Source organism: Myxocyprinus asiaticus, chromosome 5 (assembly GCF_019703515.2).
Source record: "Myxocyprinus asiaticus isolate MX2 ecotype Aquarium Trade chromosome 5, UBuf_Myxa_2, whole genome shotgun sequence".
Taxonomy (NCBI): Eukaryota; Metazoa; Chordata; class Actinopteri; order Cypriniformes; family Catostomidae; genus Myxocyprinus; species Myxocyprinus asiaticus.
In genome coordinates, this window is record NC_059348.1 from 36513954 (window position 1) to 36530758 (window position 16805).

At 38.0% G+C, this 16805-nt stretch overlaps 1 protein-coding gene across 1 annotated transcript in view; it reads right to left on the reverse strand.

The window, feature by feature from the left end:
- eif2b3 (eukaryotic translation initiation factor 2B, subunit 3 gamma) overlaps positions 1 to 4011 on the reverse strand; it is a 51710-nt gene extending 47699 nt beyond the window's left edge. The window contains exons 1-3 of the mRNA XM_051699191.1: positions 3733 to 4011; positions 3314 to 3470; positions 273 to 430 (exon numbers count right to left, since the gene is read on the reverse strand). Of these exons, the coding sequence (XP_051555151.1) occupies positions 273 to 430; positions 3314 to 3461 (306 nt within the window). The 5' untranslated portion in view covers positions 3462 to 3470; positions 3733 to 4011. The remainder of the gene's footprint in view (positions 1 to 272; positions 431 to 3313; positions 3471 to 3732) is intronic.
- Positions 4012 to 16805: the final 12794 nt, after the last annotated feature.

Genomic DNA, 16805 nt, shown 5'->3' on the forward strand with positions numbered 1-16805 from the left:
ATAAACTCTATATTGATAAAAAAAGTTTAAAAAAAAAACTGAATCTAATTGTTTTTAAATCTACAATTTTCAGTTGTGTTTTGAGCGTTATTTGTGTGGTGCACAGTGTTGCTGCCCATGTAGAGCATTCCAAATTTAGTCAAATTAATCACTTATGAGGTTCCATTGTAGTTAGAATGCATCCTTAGAAGTAAACAACAAATCAGCTCACTGTTCTAGAGCAGGCTTCAGTATTTTCTCAGAGTTCTCCATGATTTTAACACTGTACGCACCTTGATCTTTTGATGGATGTGTCGGAGAGCATCTGCAGTGCCCATGTCAGATTCCTCCTGAATACACACCACATCCAGCTTCATCTTCACATCCGTCTTCAGACGCTGATCTGTGCTCAGGGCCTTTTGAACCTCTTTAGTAGTGATGACAATCACCTCTGAAAGAGATCATAAGTCATGATGTTAATTTGGCAGCTAAACAAAGGAGAAACAAAAATAAAGAAAAAGGAAAATACATGTACTTTTTTTTGTTGGTATGTATTTTATACAGTCATGCACATTATAAGCACATGACAGCAGTTTTTACAAGATTATTGATTTTGTAGGAAATGGTTTGGAGGAGGTACACTACATGGCCAAAGCCCCATACCCATTACTAACAGGTGTATAAAACCAAGCATACAGTCATACAATAAGAGCTCAGTGATTTTCAGCATGGCACAGTCAAAGGATGCCACCAGCAAAATGGTTTACTGTACTGGGTCGGGTGTGGAAGACCTTGACTGGCCTGCATTAAAGCAGATAATAATGGCCAATGGAGGACCAACTCCCTATTCATTTTACATGGTTTTGAAATTAAATATTCAACAGGCACACAGGGTGTAGGGTCTGGTGCCAACATACTTTGGGCTACGTAGCATAGTTTCGATTGGCAACACATTATATACCCAGAGCACACATTTTGCCTGCAAAACCTCAGACTTCATTCATTTTGGGAAAAATACTTAGCAAAAATATATTATACAGACACCTTCAATCGAGTCTTTGTGAATTATTTGCTGTATGCCCAGCGAGAGAGTGAGTTTTGGCCAATTGGAAAAGACTTGTCCCTGAATCCTGCTTTACTGCGCAAATATTTTCTAGCAAAGCAGCTTCCTTACCATAGTTTGTGCTAAGACTTGTAAAAGCTAATTGCAGGGTCTTGTTGGCTGGCACTCTGGCAGTTAACATGGCAGACTGTGCCACACATAAAGGTGCATACTGTACTGCTGGGCAGGCAAAGGGCCATACCCACAAACTCCACACCAGCTGTATTGAACAGTTAGTCAATACGGTTAGGTGTGAACAATAAACATTTATTATGATTAAGGTATTAAAAACAGATACCCAAGAATGTATGCCTCCTTTACTGGCTTTCAAGTAACTGAAGCAATAAAGGGAATACAGGGTTCTACAGTAAGTTATTAATCTGTATTTATTTCAACAAAAAACACCTAAGTCCTTATTTTTATTTTGTGAAGGTAATTTCTGCATTGTAGTTATTTCCCAGCACCGTCAATTTCCATATGTTGCCCCAAAACAGCTTTTCAAGAATATGGGTGGGCCTAAAGAAGGTCTCTTTTTTCAGAGCATGTGCATAATTGGAGATATGAAGGCCTTAAGGATATAAGGCAATTTATTCTCAAATATTAGACTAGAGATGCCCTACAGACCTTTACAAAAGGGGACTGTATATAGCAACAGACCAGATTAAGCAGGCTTTCTTCCCCCCCCATCACAACTTTTACAGATAGTTTGTCACTTATGCAATCCATTGACCTCCATATATGTGACCATTTGAATGCTTACATAAATTTAAGGACACACATACATATTTCATGTTTATCTTCATGAGCAATTATGAATCATAGAACTAAACCGAATTTAGTAAGCTATTTTGAAACATTTCAATATTTCTCCACACCACATTCAGTTCATTCAGTCTGACATTACAACAAATAATTTAATAACTATTGACATTATTTACATATTTTCAAATAATAACAACTTTAAGGGCATAAAAACCTTGCATAAAAGAGCTTAGTATTTCAGGATCTAAAACCCCTAAGTCACTGGGTCAGCTGTTAAGTTTTTTTTGTTTTCATTTAACTTGACTTATCAAGAGAGCATTTACAGACATTATACATATGGCTACAAATATAAAGAATATTGAAAAATTAAGAATATCAAAGTGACTATTTGCACTAGGTGTAATATAGTCTGGTGGAAACACAGAAATTGCAGACAAACTGCTACAGTGGTGGGGGTGTAAAGACGGTGTGGATGTGCTTTTTTCGTGCCAACGAACCTGGTTCAAATCCGACTTTTGTCCCACTTTTTCCCATCCTGTATCCTGTCTCCACTATTAATATTTCCTTTAATACTCTTACTACTAAAAATAAAGAAAAAATAATATGAAGGCTGATTTCATCACAGAGATTTGGTCACGGTGAAGGTCGGGGAGTTGAGATAAAGGTTTGATCCAGATAAAATTAACCATGGTTTTACAATAGTAATATTGGTGTAACCATTTGTTTGACCGAAGCCACAGTTTGAATCCAATAAACCATGGTGTTACTATAGTAATATGGTGTTATATAGAAACCATGTTTTTATTTTGTGGTTACTATGATTGTACTACAAAATACCATATATGGTTACTGTAGTAAAACCATAGTTAATTTTTGTAAGGGAAGATTAGGGTTAGGTTAAGGGGTCAGGGTTGGTGAAGGGTGTCTGTGGGAATCTAAATAAACACACTGTAGTGATGCCCCTATACTGTCTGTTAGTATTTAATCAGCTCCATCCCTAACATAGCATCTAACACTGCTGTATTTGCACTTAGCACAAAGAAGATGCTTTTAGTTGCTATTTACAATTAGTGTAAATAGCATCTATTGCATCTATCACTTTCTGCACTTCTGTGCACATAGCCTCTGCCATAATGTAAACAATACAGACCAAATAGCCTAAATCACAAATAAAACAAGCTAATAATAAGATTTGGCAATTTATTATATATATAGAACTACCAGTTTCCCACTAGGACAGAAGAGAAACATCAGAGTAATAAAGGCTACATTTGAGAGACAAGCATTCTGCAGTGATCTGAAATAAATATATGTCTGTGAGGTTTGTGCTTTGTGATCAATCCATCAAGCCCTAATACCAGGCTGTAAAGGTGCCAAATATATGAAAACAAAAACACTCATTCTTCTTATGACATTGGCCAAAAACAGCATTTTAATAAAATTAATTGTCTGCAATGACAGCATGTTTACCTTCAAAGCCCACTCTCTCCAGCAGGTTGAGAGGGTACCAGATGAGGGGTCTGTTCCCCACAGGCAGTAGGGGTTTAGGGGTGTTATAGGTGAGATCCATCATTCTGGACCCACCACCAGCTGCCATCAGCACAGCCTGCAGCTCCATCCCTAACACCTTAAGGACAAACAAAACACCACATTCAGTCTACCTACAGTTGAATGCCAAAACATTTTTAAATACTGACATGTACAACCTTATGCTGACTCTTCTTTATTCAACCTGCTTTATCAAGACATTACTCCTGACAGGACCTATATTTCATCATCCATACTAGCTCAACTACTACGATGTACTGCAAAACATTACCGTTGCTGACGCTGTTATTTAATAAGACAAGCTTTTTAAGTATAATAATTCAAGAACCTTCTACGCTTACCTGGATTGGCTGTCCAAATGTTTATGATTTGTGAAGTGTTCAGTCAGTAAACGTGTGGATGTGCAGTACTGAAGCAGACGCTCATGTGGAGCACTCTGTCATGAGCATACGTCAAAACAACTACTGTTACAACTGATAGAAACTGATTCGAAAATGAATTAATTAGACATAAAGATAATTAATGACTAAAATAAGGGGAAAAGCCTAAAAAAAAAATCTATAATAGTCTAGAAAAACTGAAAGGCTATTTTCGGTTGACACAGGACCGTAACATTTAAATGGGTCGTACGGAAATAACAAGCAATAACTTTGGTTCCTAGCCCTGCAGAAACAGGCGCAGTATGGGCTGGATGCCTGAAGTTCTATCAGACGATTTTTGAGCTTTTTACGTTACGTTATACATATTTATTGTCTAAAGTAATGTAAATATGACCGTGCCAAAGGGATGAGATTCAAGAATCCTGTTTACTAACTAACAAATTAACAGTGTCTTGCCTATCTGTTAACTCAATTTTTAAAGATGGCAATCATATTAGATTTAACATATTCTGTTACCATAATTAAATCAAATGGGTGAATTTTAAACAATTTCACTTATTTGGTTTGAATAGATGTTGCCATTTTTCTCATGTCCCTTGGTGCATGCATGCACACCTTCTGAAATAGAAAACCCTGGTGAGGCGCTATATGGCAAGCTTTTGCGTTTAGTAACATAAAATAAAAAAATATTGCCTGAAAACTGTTGTGTCACAAATTGGCCCCACCTAGAGGTTACGTTGTAGAATTTGTTTTTAAATAAATATAAAAGTCCTTCACATGGCACTTAAATGGACAAGTCATAAATCAAATGAAAGCTCTCATTCTCAGGAAGGTGACTGTACAGTTTATTTTGTTGCCATTATACCACAGTTTGAATTATTTAAAAAAATATCACAAAGCGAAATTTTATTTCGGTAAGGTATAAAATGCAAATGTCTTTAAAAGCTTTAAAATGAGTTAAATAAATTATTTTTAAATTTTTTTGTTAGCTTTCTTAGGTGAATAATCCAATGTTGTGTCAAAAATATTTAGAACAAAATATAAAGTCCAGTAGAACAATTATGAGAAACAAATCATCAGCAAAATAGGTTCTCATCTATAGAAGATTAAATGTTACACATCACTGCAAATCTGGGATTCTCTGCTTTCCAATGACACCTATATTGGAGTTCTAGACAACTCAAAAGCCAAGATATTCAACAAAACAGTGTGGAAGTTCTAAGCGCTTAAAAAATACTTGTTGTCTATGGGTGAGGGCTAAAATGTGTTAGAGCACCACCTACATTTCAGATCAGTATAATGTGATGGAAGGTGATAGAGGAAAAATTATTTTTTCAAAAAAGAAACAACAACAAAAAAAACTCTTACTTGCTGCCATCCAGTGGAATAAAATAAGACTTTTTGCTTGAAAATTGAGGACACAGAACTGAAATGGCATGCTTTTAAACTTTAGACATAAAAAAGATTTTTTTTAAAATTATGTTTATCATAAAATTGTAAACATATACAATGTTATTTATTAATTATTGCAATCATTTCTTAAAATTTAGGGGGTGTAAAATGAGACAATTTTTATTAGTTTTATTCAATTAGTCCACTGTATGTGTGAACAGGGAGCTTTTAAATTTGAGTGTGAAAAATTTCAGGCGACAGCCCAAAAATCTTGCAGAGTGTAAGATCTTTTTTCCTTTCTCTTATCAAAATCTTTAAAAAGCATGTTTTCATGGGAAAAAATTTAATTACTAATAATTTTACTTCACTTCACATCATGTTAGGCTTCTTGATAATTTTCTTACCATTGTATGTGTGTTAAGCTGTATAACCATAATAAATTGAGGTAACTCATTAGCCATCACTATCATAATAAATAAATAAATAAATAGAAATACCTGAAAGATTATGAATGCTTCTTATTTAGATTATGAATGCTTCTTATTTAGATTATGAATGCTTCTTATTTTTTAATGGAGGTCCTATATCAATTTATTATGCTATTACAATATTAACAAGAACTGTAGTAATCTGTGGTATTTTAGCAATTTGGTTACTATGGTACATTTTTGTAAGGTACTTTTCTTCCCACATTAATAATGCTTTCTTGTCCTGAAGTTCACTGGGAACTGGATTAAGAAGATGTCCAGTTTCAAACTTAGAATTTAAAGTTGCCACTCAAGCCCAGTTCCCTCTAGCCAGATCCCCTCAGTCAACAGGCATGGCCCAAACCCCAATTCGCAGACCTCCGATGTAACAGCAAATTGAACTCTGGGAATGTGGCTTAGCTTTGTTTTCTCTGGACAGGAGATGAGCTTCATTGGTCACTGCCTGCAGAAGAAACATTGGAATAACAGGGCAGGCAGCCTCCATAAGAAAAAAAAGGAGAAAGAAAAGTAACAGCAAAGGAAATATTGATGCTGAACATCTGCATGTTTGTTTGCTGAATTAACACAATTGCTATGCTTACCAACACCCTCAGCTCCAAATCTGTAATCCACTCTCTCCAAAAAAAATTGGCCACACTTTTTTTTTTAATCTTTTCTCTGTTTGAACATTGAAGCAACCTTTTAAAGGATAACCCAAGAAATCTCATATGGATTACATGACCAAAGTTTAACATCTGGTGCTCTGCCTAAACGGACCACAGACATTTCTTAGGGGTCATGTTAAAGGATCACAAACAGAGAGTAAAAACAAGCATTTTTTCCTTTTAATGTTTGAGTACTAGTGTATGTACAGTACAATATGTTTAGGTATATGTGTATGCATTCTTTATTTGGGATTATATATATAATTATATATAAATACATACTGTATGCAGGTATTTCTTTTTCTTTTTCAATTTTTTTCTTTTGAATAGTTTTGAATAATGTATGGGTGGTGGGGGAAGTTAACAATACACACACACACACATGTTGGTGCAGCTATCATTATGAGGACTCTCCATAGACATAATGATTTTTATACTGTACAAACTATAGATTCTATCCCCTAACCCTAACCATACCCCTAAACCTAACCCTCACAAAAAAACTTTCTTCATTTTTACATTTTCAATAAAACATTGTTTAGTATGTTTTTTAAGTGATTTGAATTATGGGAACACTAGAAATGTCCTCATAAACCACATTTATAGCATAATATCCTTGTAATTACCAGTTTGTAACCTAAAAAAAAGTGGTTTTCCTCATAAACCACTTAAACCTGCACCCCCCCCCCCCCACACACACACACACACACACACAAACAAAAGATAATAAAAAAGTGTCTATTGAAAGGAATGAAATGAAATGCCAAATGAAATACAAAATATGTCCAAAGAATTGCATGATAAAGTCAATATAATTATTTTCTACTGAAACCTGTTTAGATTTTATGCTATGGAATATATAACCTTACAATTAGGGGAATAATAAAGAAATAAGCCACTCAAGGCTGTGTGTTATATTGATTTTACTTCTGTTTCACTCTGACTCTTTTGGCTTATTGCTTTTATAAAATGGCAGCAACAGCAATATGATAAAATCCACCAATGTTTAATAAATTGTTTATTAAAACTCAAAATAAACAATTCTTGCATTAACTTACAGTCCATTAACCGATGATAAAATGTTGCCTCTTTATTGTTGCCAAGCAGCAGAGCAACTTGCCAGATTAATTTGCATTGGCATTTTACAACAGCTTCAACTGTGGCTAGATAAATGAGTTTTTAGTATTACCTGACTCATAGAAATACACATATAAGTTCATATCACCAACATATTTCCATGAATAACACATAAAATTAGAGCTGCAGATTAGAGCTCAAAAATATTCCCCCACAAAAGTATGCATGAATTTCATTGTTCTTACTTCTACACACTTCTAAGTGAAGGTCAGGGGGTCGATTTTAACATCTTACAATCTGGCAACCATCATCTCAGCAATCCAGCAATAAGCGTTTTTATGTACTAATACCCATTCATCTTTATTTACAAGCTGTTCACTACATACAGATGGCAATCATTTTTGCCATTAGAGCAGTGGGCTCTGGTTCAAGGGAAGGTGGTAATAAAAGTCATTCCAAGCCACTGACACTCCTCTAGTGATTATCTGCTCTTTTACAGCACTAACCTGTGACCATGACAAACTACTCAGGGCTTAAGTCTAAAGGCAGACATGATTGTGTTAATGATGGCATGGAAGGATGGGGCACTGACAGGAAATGTGGCACAGGTGTCGCATAATGGAACACAGTTCATGATGAGTGCTACTTGACATGAACATGCACACAAACTTTAACAAAACCTTTGTGATGGAACCTGATTTAATTTTGCTTTTGTATTGTTTTAATAATTCTATTTTATTATTTTATTTTGTTATTATTTTTCATAACTTTGTTTTATAATTACTTTTTATCTATCCTGAATTTAATTTTTAATTTTTATGTAAATCACTTTGAATTACCATTGTGTATGAAATGTGCTATATAAATAAACTTGCCTTGCCTTGATCAGCCCTGCATTAAATAAAATGATATTGAGTAAATATTTGTAATTTTGTTTAGAAGAGTGAAGCTAATGGTTAGGTCGAGGATGGGTATCAATTCATGTATTAATTGTCTCATAAAGCAATTAATGAGGGATCATCACAAGTCAGTCATTATACTGCTTTATACTAACATTATGACACTTGTCATACAGTAAAAAATATATAATATGCCAGTGGGTTTGTTGCTAGCTAGCACTAAGCTGCAAGTTTCAATTAAGTTATTTGAACAGATAAAATTTATGTTAAGCTTACTCAATTCCTTTATGTTTTTGATGCACAAAGTATTTGAAAAATATAATATTAATATTTCATATTAAGGAAACTCATTTTCATTTTGTGGAACCAATGTCCACAATTGAATTAAGTTAAATAAAAAATAATAAATAATACATTAAACAAATCAGTGCATCTTTCTAATGGGTTTTTAAGTCTGAGGAATATACAGTATTAAAGAATTGAAAGAAAAATTTATGTGATGGAATAATTTAAGAATTACCATTATTATTTCTATACATACAGCATTATTGTCTAGTCTACAGTCAATGTCAACAGAACGTAAGGGATAAATATGGATTTAGGTGTAATACTGCAAAATGTGTTGCAAATACACCGGGCCTAATGTTATCAATACAACTGAGCCTGACAATTTTGGGGCAGCAGTCAATGTGAAGACTTTCCTGCAAACAATAATGAGGGCAGATAGATAGAAGCACACCAGAGTCATGAGGCTACCACAGACTTGAAGGTCTGCCTCGATTTCCTCTGATTTCCTATTCCTGGCCATTGCAGCTCTTGTAAATCATTCTCAGTTCCTTTAAAAAAAAGCCAGTTGGATTAGGTTGGTTTAGGTCATAAACATTTGCAGGGCCAGACCACCAAGAAAGCGAGTTGCAGTTCTGACCGCTGCCTCGCTGCAAGCCACGGCCAGGCTGAAAGCACAACACGATCAGTGTGGTTTGTGTTTGTGGCACTTCCTGAACCAAGAAAGAGAGAGAGAGAGAGGGCCCCATCTGCCATGGAAACAAAAACAGCCCCCCACCCACACTCCAACACAACCTTATTCACGGTCAGCCACCGATAGACTGTGACATAGATAAACACACTGAGCTCCACAGGCTCCATACCCCTCTGTCCTGCACATTTTAGAAAGCCCTTTTTCATTCACTGCCTCTGGAAAAATATAAAATATAATCTGCCATTCAAAAGGGTTTACAGGATGGCTTCACAGACATAATGCATGAGGAAACAGAAAAGGATTCTCGTTATGACAAGTGACGAGAAAACATTTTGCGTTGTTTACTTGAGAGATTAAGGATTACATTGGTATGATCATGAAGTATAGTCTGCAAGTGAGGCATTGCAGCATTGGAGCTCTACTCAATGTACTGGGTTAAAAGACCTGAGGAATTAGCCCATAGTTTGACAGAGTCTGGCCACATGGTTTTCATTAATGCACAATTGGACTCTGCTGTAGCAGGTCTCCCAGTGAGTGCTAGTTGACATGGAGGTTGAACTGTGAGAATACACATTCACAATCCCATTAGCAACTGATAATGGTGCATAAATCATGACCACACAACTGCTCACTTAGTTCCACACCGAACTGCAGCACTGTCTAGTGGTGAAGGTATTTATGATTGCCAGTTTGTAAATCATGAGCAAAATATTTGTCAGTACAAATAGCTTTGCTATTTGGCTGCATCTTTGATCTTACTTTACAAATCCAGGACTTAACTACCATCAAGTTTGTTTCACAGTCTATTCACATGCTTTCAGATGGAACAGATGATGACTAAGACGAAGATAAAGTGAAGAACCCAAGTGCACTTTATTTACAAAATGCAATAAATCCAAAAATGTGAATACAAAGTAAAAAAGAGAACATAAACTATGACTGAACTGAACTTAACTAGATTCAACTTGGCTTGATTTGACTTGACAAAAACTTGCCTACAACATTACACAAACAATACTCGACAATGAACAAGAGAACATGAGGGATATAAATACATAGACAAGGGTAACATGACAACCAATGTGAAAACTGAACTAATAACAAGATAACTAGGCAATGAAACAAGAACCAATGATAAAATAGAACTGATAACAAGACTCAAACATAATTCAATGAAAAGACAGGACTAATAAACATTGGGCACGTTCTGCCCCGACAAAACGTAACAAAACGTTTATTTAAACGAAATGGTGGTGCGTTGAACACCCTGTTGTGTTACGCAAGTGTTGCAACTATGGCAGCTGAGAAGGCCATTCTTTGCGTTCTTTTCAAAGAATTTTTGGAGACTGATGAAATCGGTTTAAATACGTGTTTAATACTACAAAATATGCTCAAAGTTACAGTCACTTCCCTTGCCATCCAGAATAGCAGAGAACATCCCAATCGAGTGAAGTGATACACTATATTGCCAAAAGTATTCCCTCACCCATACAAATAATTGAATTCAGGTGTTCCAATCACTTCCATGGCCACAGGTGTATAAAATGAAGCACCTAGGCATGCAGACTGCTTCTACAAACATTTGTGAAAGAATGGGCCGCTCTCAGGAGCACAGTGAATTCCAGCGTGGTACTGTGATAGGATGCCACCTGTGCAACAAGTCCAGTCGTGAAATTTCCTCGCTACTAAATATTCCACAGTCAACTGTCATTGGTATTATAACAAATTGTAAGTGATTGGGAATGACTGCAACTCAGCCACGAAGTGGTAGGCCACGTAAAATGACAGAGCGGGGTCAGCGGATGCTGAGGCGCATAGTTCGCAGAGGTCGCCAACTTTCTGCAGAGTCAATCGCTACAGACCTCCAAAGTTCATGTGGCCTTCAGATTAGCTCAAGAACAGTGCGTAGAGAGCTTCATGGAATGGGTTTCAATGGCCGAGCAGCTGCATCCAAGCCATACATCACCAAGTGCAATGCAAAGCGTCGGATGCAGTGGTGTAAAGCACGCCGCCACTGGACTCTAGAGCAGTGGAGACGCGTTCTCTGGAGTGACGAATCACGCTTCTCCATCTGACAATCTGATGGACGAGTCTGGGTTTGGCGGTTGCCAGGAGAACGGTACTTGTCTGACTGCATTGTGCCAACTGTGAAGTTTGGTGGAGGGGTATTATGGTGTGGGGTTGTTTTTCAGGAGCTGGGCTTGGCCCCTTAGTTCCAGTGAAAGGAACTCTGAATGCTTCAGTATACCAAGAGATTTTGGACAATTCCATGCTCCCAACTTTGTGGGAACAGTTTGGGGATGGCCCCTTCCTGTTCCAACATGACTGCGCACCAGTGCACAAAGCAAGGTCTATAAAGACATGGACGAGCGAGTTTGGTGTGGAAGAACTTGACTGGCCTGCACAGAGTCCTGACCTCAACCCGATAGAGCACCTTTGGGATGAATTAGAGCGAAGACTGCGAGCCAGGCCTTCTCGTCCAACATCAGTGTCTGACCTCACAAATGCGCTTCTGGAAGAATGGTCAAAAATTCCCATAAACACACTCCTAAACCTTGTGGAAAGCCTTCCCAGAAGAGTTGAAGCTGTTATAGCTGCAAAGGGTGGGCCGACGTCATATTAAACCCTATGGATTAAGAATGGGATGTCACTTAAGTTCATATGCGTCTAAAGGCAGATGAGCGAATACTTTTGGCAATATAGTGTATGTGGAAACTGTGGTTCCTAATTATGGTGATCCAAAATTTGCCTTGCATTTCAGGATGACAAGGCAATCATTTCTTCTAACGTTTTCAATTGTTGCATTTACCAAGCTGCAGTGGATACATTTGTAAAGGACTTTAGTTGGATCCATTGTGCGCACTGCCTTTTTAATACAGCGGGGTTTATATATATGTCACTGCTGATTGGGTAACACCTCTGACACCCACCAATCGAGAGAAAATGCACCTCAAAGCCCATTGCACACCATTTCGAGGAAACATGTCATTCAACCCGGAAACCGTAGCAAAATGGTGCACACCATTTTGAGATTGAACGTGCCCATGGTGAAACAAGAGGGTCACGTGACAGTCACATGACAAGAAAACCACATGACATGAAAAGCATGACAACAAAATGTAAAAATAAAAGACATGACTAAATGAAGATCATGAATCAAAACATGAACGGGCGGCTCCCGACGTCCAACAATAAACAAACTTCAAGAGTTCAATGGGGGGGCCTGGGTAGCTCAGTGAATATTGACGCTGACTACCACACCTGGAGTCGAGAGTTCGAATCCAGGGTGTGCTGAGTGACTCCAGCCAGGTCTCCTAAGCAACCAAATTGGCCCGGTTGCTTGGGAGTGTAGAGTCACATGGGGTAACCTCCTCGTGGTCACGATTAGTGGTCCTCACTCTCAGTGGGGCGCGTGGTAAGATGTGTGTGGATCGTGGAGAGTAGCATGAGCCTCCACATGCTGGGAGTCTCCGTGGTGTCATGCACAATGAGCCATGTGATAAGATGCGTGGACTGACTGTCTCAGAAGTGGAGGCAACCGCCACCCAGATTGAGGTGAGTAACCGCACTACCACAAGGACCTACTAAGTAGTGGGAATTAGGCATTCCAAATTGGGAGAAATATTGGGGATAATAAATATTTTAAAAAAAGTTCAATAGGGTGCTGCATTGGGGGGCCTTTGGGAACCAGACGGGGCTGCAGACCACGGGGGACCAGACAGGGCTGGAGACCATGGGGGACCAGACGGGGCTGGAGACCAGGACAGTCTTGCAACCAGGACAGAGCTGGCAGAGGACCCAGAGACCAGGGTGAACCAGGTGACCTGGGCAAAGCTGGCATAGGACACAGAAACCAGGGCAAACCAGGCAACCAAGGCAGAGCGGGAGGCCAGGAGACCAGGGCGGATCCGGAGGATGGCCAGGAGCATGGCCTGACGAGACAGACGTGGGCTGTTGAGAATGGTCTGTCAAGAGGACCTGGGCTGTGGAGCATGGTCTGGTGAGACCATTGAGGGCTGTGGAGCAGAGTCTGACAAGATAGACATGGGCTGCAGAGCAGGGCCTGACAAGACAGCATGGCAAGACAAGGTTGCATGTCATGCTAGACTCTCAAGGGGCGGAGCTGCTGGAGACCCAGGAGATGGAGCCACTGAAGGTGGCTACCCAGAGGGCAGAGCCGCTGGAGGCAGTGACCCAGGGGGCGGAGCCGCTGCCTAGCATGGTGGGTCTGATGTGGCGACTTGCCATTGTGGGTCAGACGTGGCGACATGGCAGGTCAGATGTGGCGACATGGCACTGGCTCTGGGATGGCAGAGGCTTCAGGCACTGGCTTTGGGAGAGCAGAGGCTTCAGGCGCTGGCTTTGGGATGGCAGAGGCTTCAGGTGCTGGCTCATGGACCGTGGCAGCCATGGTGGCTGTGGCGGCCGGGGACTCAGATATGGATGCCAGAAAGGGGACTCAGGTGTAGTGGCCACCAAAGGAGGGATGGCATCCTCATCCGCCATTCCCACAGTGAACGGCGAACGACTACGATGTAGGGCACAGTCAATGTGTTTAACCAGATTCCAATTAATTCTGCCTCCAGGCAACATAGAATGTATGGGCTCATTTAGACCAGCCTGGAAAAGGTCCTCATGAGCTACCTCATTAAAATTCACCCAGTCGCAAAGTCCACTAAAGTCAGGGACATAATTCTAAAGGGGATGATTCCCCTGATGGAGACGAATCAACTGAACTGCTGGGTTCATCTTGTTGGGTTGAGTATTCTGTAACGAGTAGCTGGCAACCAGGAGCAAGACGACAGGAACAGATGAAGAAGCTGATGAAGTGAAAAACCCAAGTGCAGTTTATTTACAAAGTGCAATAAATCCAAAAATGTGAATCCAAAGTAAAACAAACCAGGACATAAACCAGGACATAAACCAGGATTAGACTCGACTCTCGACTACAACATTACACAAACAATACTCGACAATGGTCAAGAGAACATTAGGGCTATAAATACACAGACAGGAGTAACATAGCAACCAATGGGAAAACTGAACTAATAACAATATAACTAGACAATGAAACAAGAATCAATGATAAAACAGATCTGATAACAAAATAACAAGACTCATAAACATAAACCAATGAAAAGACAGGACTAATAAACATGGTGAAACAAGAGGGTCACATGATAGTCACATGACAAGGAAACCACAAGACATGAAACAGGAAGCATGACAGGAAGCATGACAACAAAATTTAAAAATAAAAGACATGACTAAATGAAGAACATGAATCAAAACATGAACAAAAACACACATAGACGTGAAAAAATATGTGAATGTTAAATTGTAATTGCATGTATAGTGATTGTATTCTTATTGTTATGGGTGCTCATATATTGTTTTTGCTATATTTAATGATATGTCATTAGGACATCACATTCTTTTTTGGTTTTTGCACAAGCAAGAGATGCAGCAATACAGTTTTTGATTGCCATTAAAATATTTTTTTATTGTTATATTAAGAAAAGTTGGTCCTGCTTGAAAATTGAAATGAAAAGAGAAATAAAAATAAATATGACTTGAATGACTTTGCTGTGTCAAACATGTTGCTTTCATAAGGTCAGAGACTATTTAGCACAGACGGAGCACTTGTATTAAAATGAATGGAAGAAATTGGAACTTCCAATATGGCGAATGTAGAAAAGGGAGTCCCACCTTCCAGGTAAAAAAGCCAATCACCTTTTAGATACAGACATCACCTGTCAGTTAACTAGAAAAAGTATATGCGAATTAGCTGGACCAGTCTGAAAAATATAATTTTCCGCCTTGATCTATGCTAAAGAAGCACAATTTAGCACATTGTTGTCAGATCTTATGCTGATTTGAAATATGTTTTTTTTATCGTAATCTTGACCGACCATTTTGGATATTTCAGTCTTTCCACATTCAAGTAGCTAGATAGGCGTTGTACTTGAATGCCACTTGTATCCATAGAAAATAGCTGTCTGGGAGCATTCCCGAGATGCCCGCCAAGTGGACTTACTTGCCTTGAATAAGACTTTGGCTCTGTTCCACTTCACTTTAAACATCCACTCACTAACTTCCAGAGATGGGAAGAGTAGCCAAAAACTGTACTCAAGTACAATTACTTTAAAAAAATTATTATTCAAGTAGAAGTAAAAGTACTAACATAAATAATTACTTGAGTAAGAGTAAGAAAGTATCCAATTAAAAGAGTACTCAAGCAGTGAGTAACTCATTACTTTCACAAATGACATAATGGATGTTAACTCTCCTATATTCCATTGCATAATACACAATGAACATGTATTACAGAATTATTATTATTATTATTATTAATGGAAATTCTGTCATCATTCACCATCATGTTGTTCCAAACCCGTTTGACTTGCTTTTTTCCATGCAACACAATAAGAAGATTTTATACAGAATAATAGACTGAGTCACCATTTACATTTAGTAAAATGTGTTTATATATATATATATATATATATATATATATATATATTTTTTTTTTTTTTTTGAAAGTGAATGGTGACTGAGACTGTCAGTCCCTAACATTCTGTCTAACATCTTTTGGGTTCCACAGAATACAGAAGGTCACACGGGTTTGGAACAACATGAGGGTAGGGAAATGATGACAGAATATTAAATTATGGCTGAGCTATCACTTTAAAGGGATAGTTCAACCAAAAATTAAAATTCTCTCATCATTTACTCACCCTCATGCCATACCAGATGTCTATTACTTCCTTTCTTCTGCAGAACACAAATTATGATTTTTAGAAGAATATCTCAACTCTGTAGATCCATACAGTTCTAGTGAATGGATGCCAAAAATTTGATGCTCCAAAAAGCACATAATGAAATCATTAAAAGTAATCCATACGACTCCATTAGTTAAATCCATATCTTCAGAAGTGATATGATAGGTTTGGGTGAGAAACAGATCAATATGTATGTAATTTTTTTTGCTAGAAATTCTTCTTCCTGCTCAGCAGGGGGCGATGTGCAGAGAAGAATGTGAATCACCAAAAACACAAGACAAAAATGTGAAAGTGATCTGTTTTTCACCCACACCTATCACATCGCCTCTGAAGATATTGATTTAACCACTGGAGTCTTATGGATTACTTTTATGCTGACTTACTTGTAGCTTTAAAATGTTGGCACACATTCACTTGTATTGTATGGACCAAAAGCGCTGTGAAATTCTTCTAAAAATATTTATTTGCAGTCAAATAAAGTAATATTTATTGTTCAGCAGATGAAAGTAAGTCATATACATCTGGAGTGGCATGAGGGTGAGTAAATAATGAGAGAATTTTCATTTTTGGGTGAACTATCCCTTTAAAGGCTCTTGTCAGATCTGGATGAATTTGTCAGTAAGAAGAGAGGTTTGGAAACCTTTCTAGTAATTATTACGGTGAAAACATGAACAATGTCCCACAGGGACATTATATATAATGCTGAAATATATACCAAAGAAAGATCATGCTTTATTAATGCCTACTTTCACTATTTCATAGCTTTTAGTTCT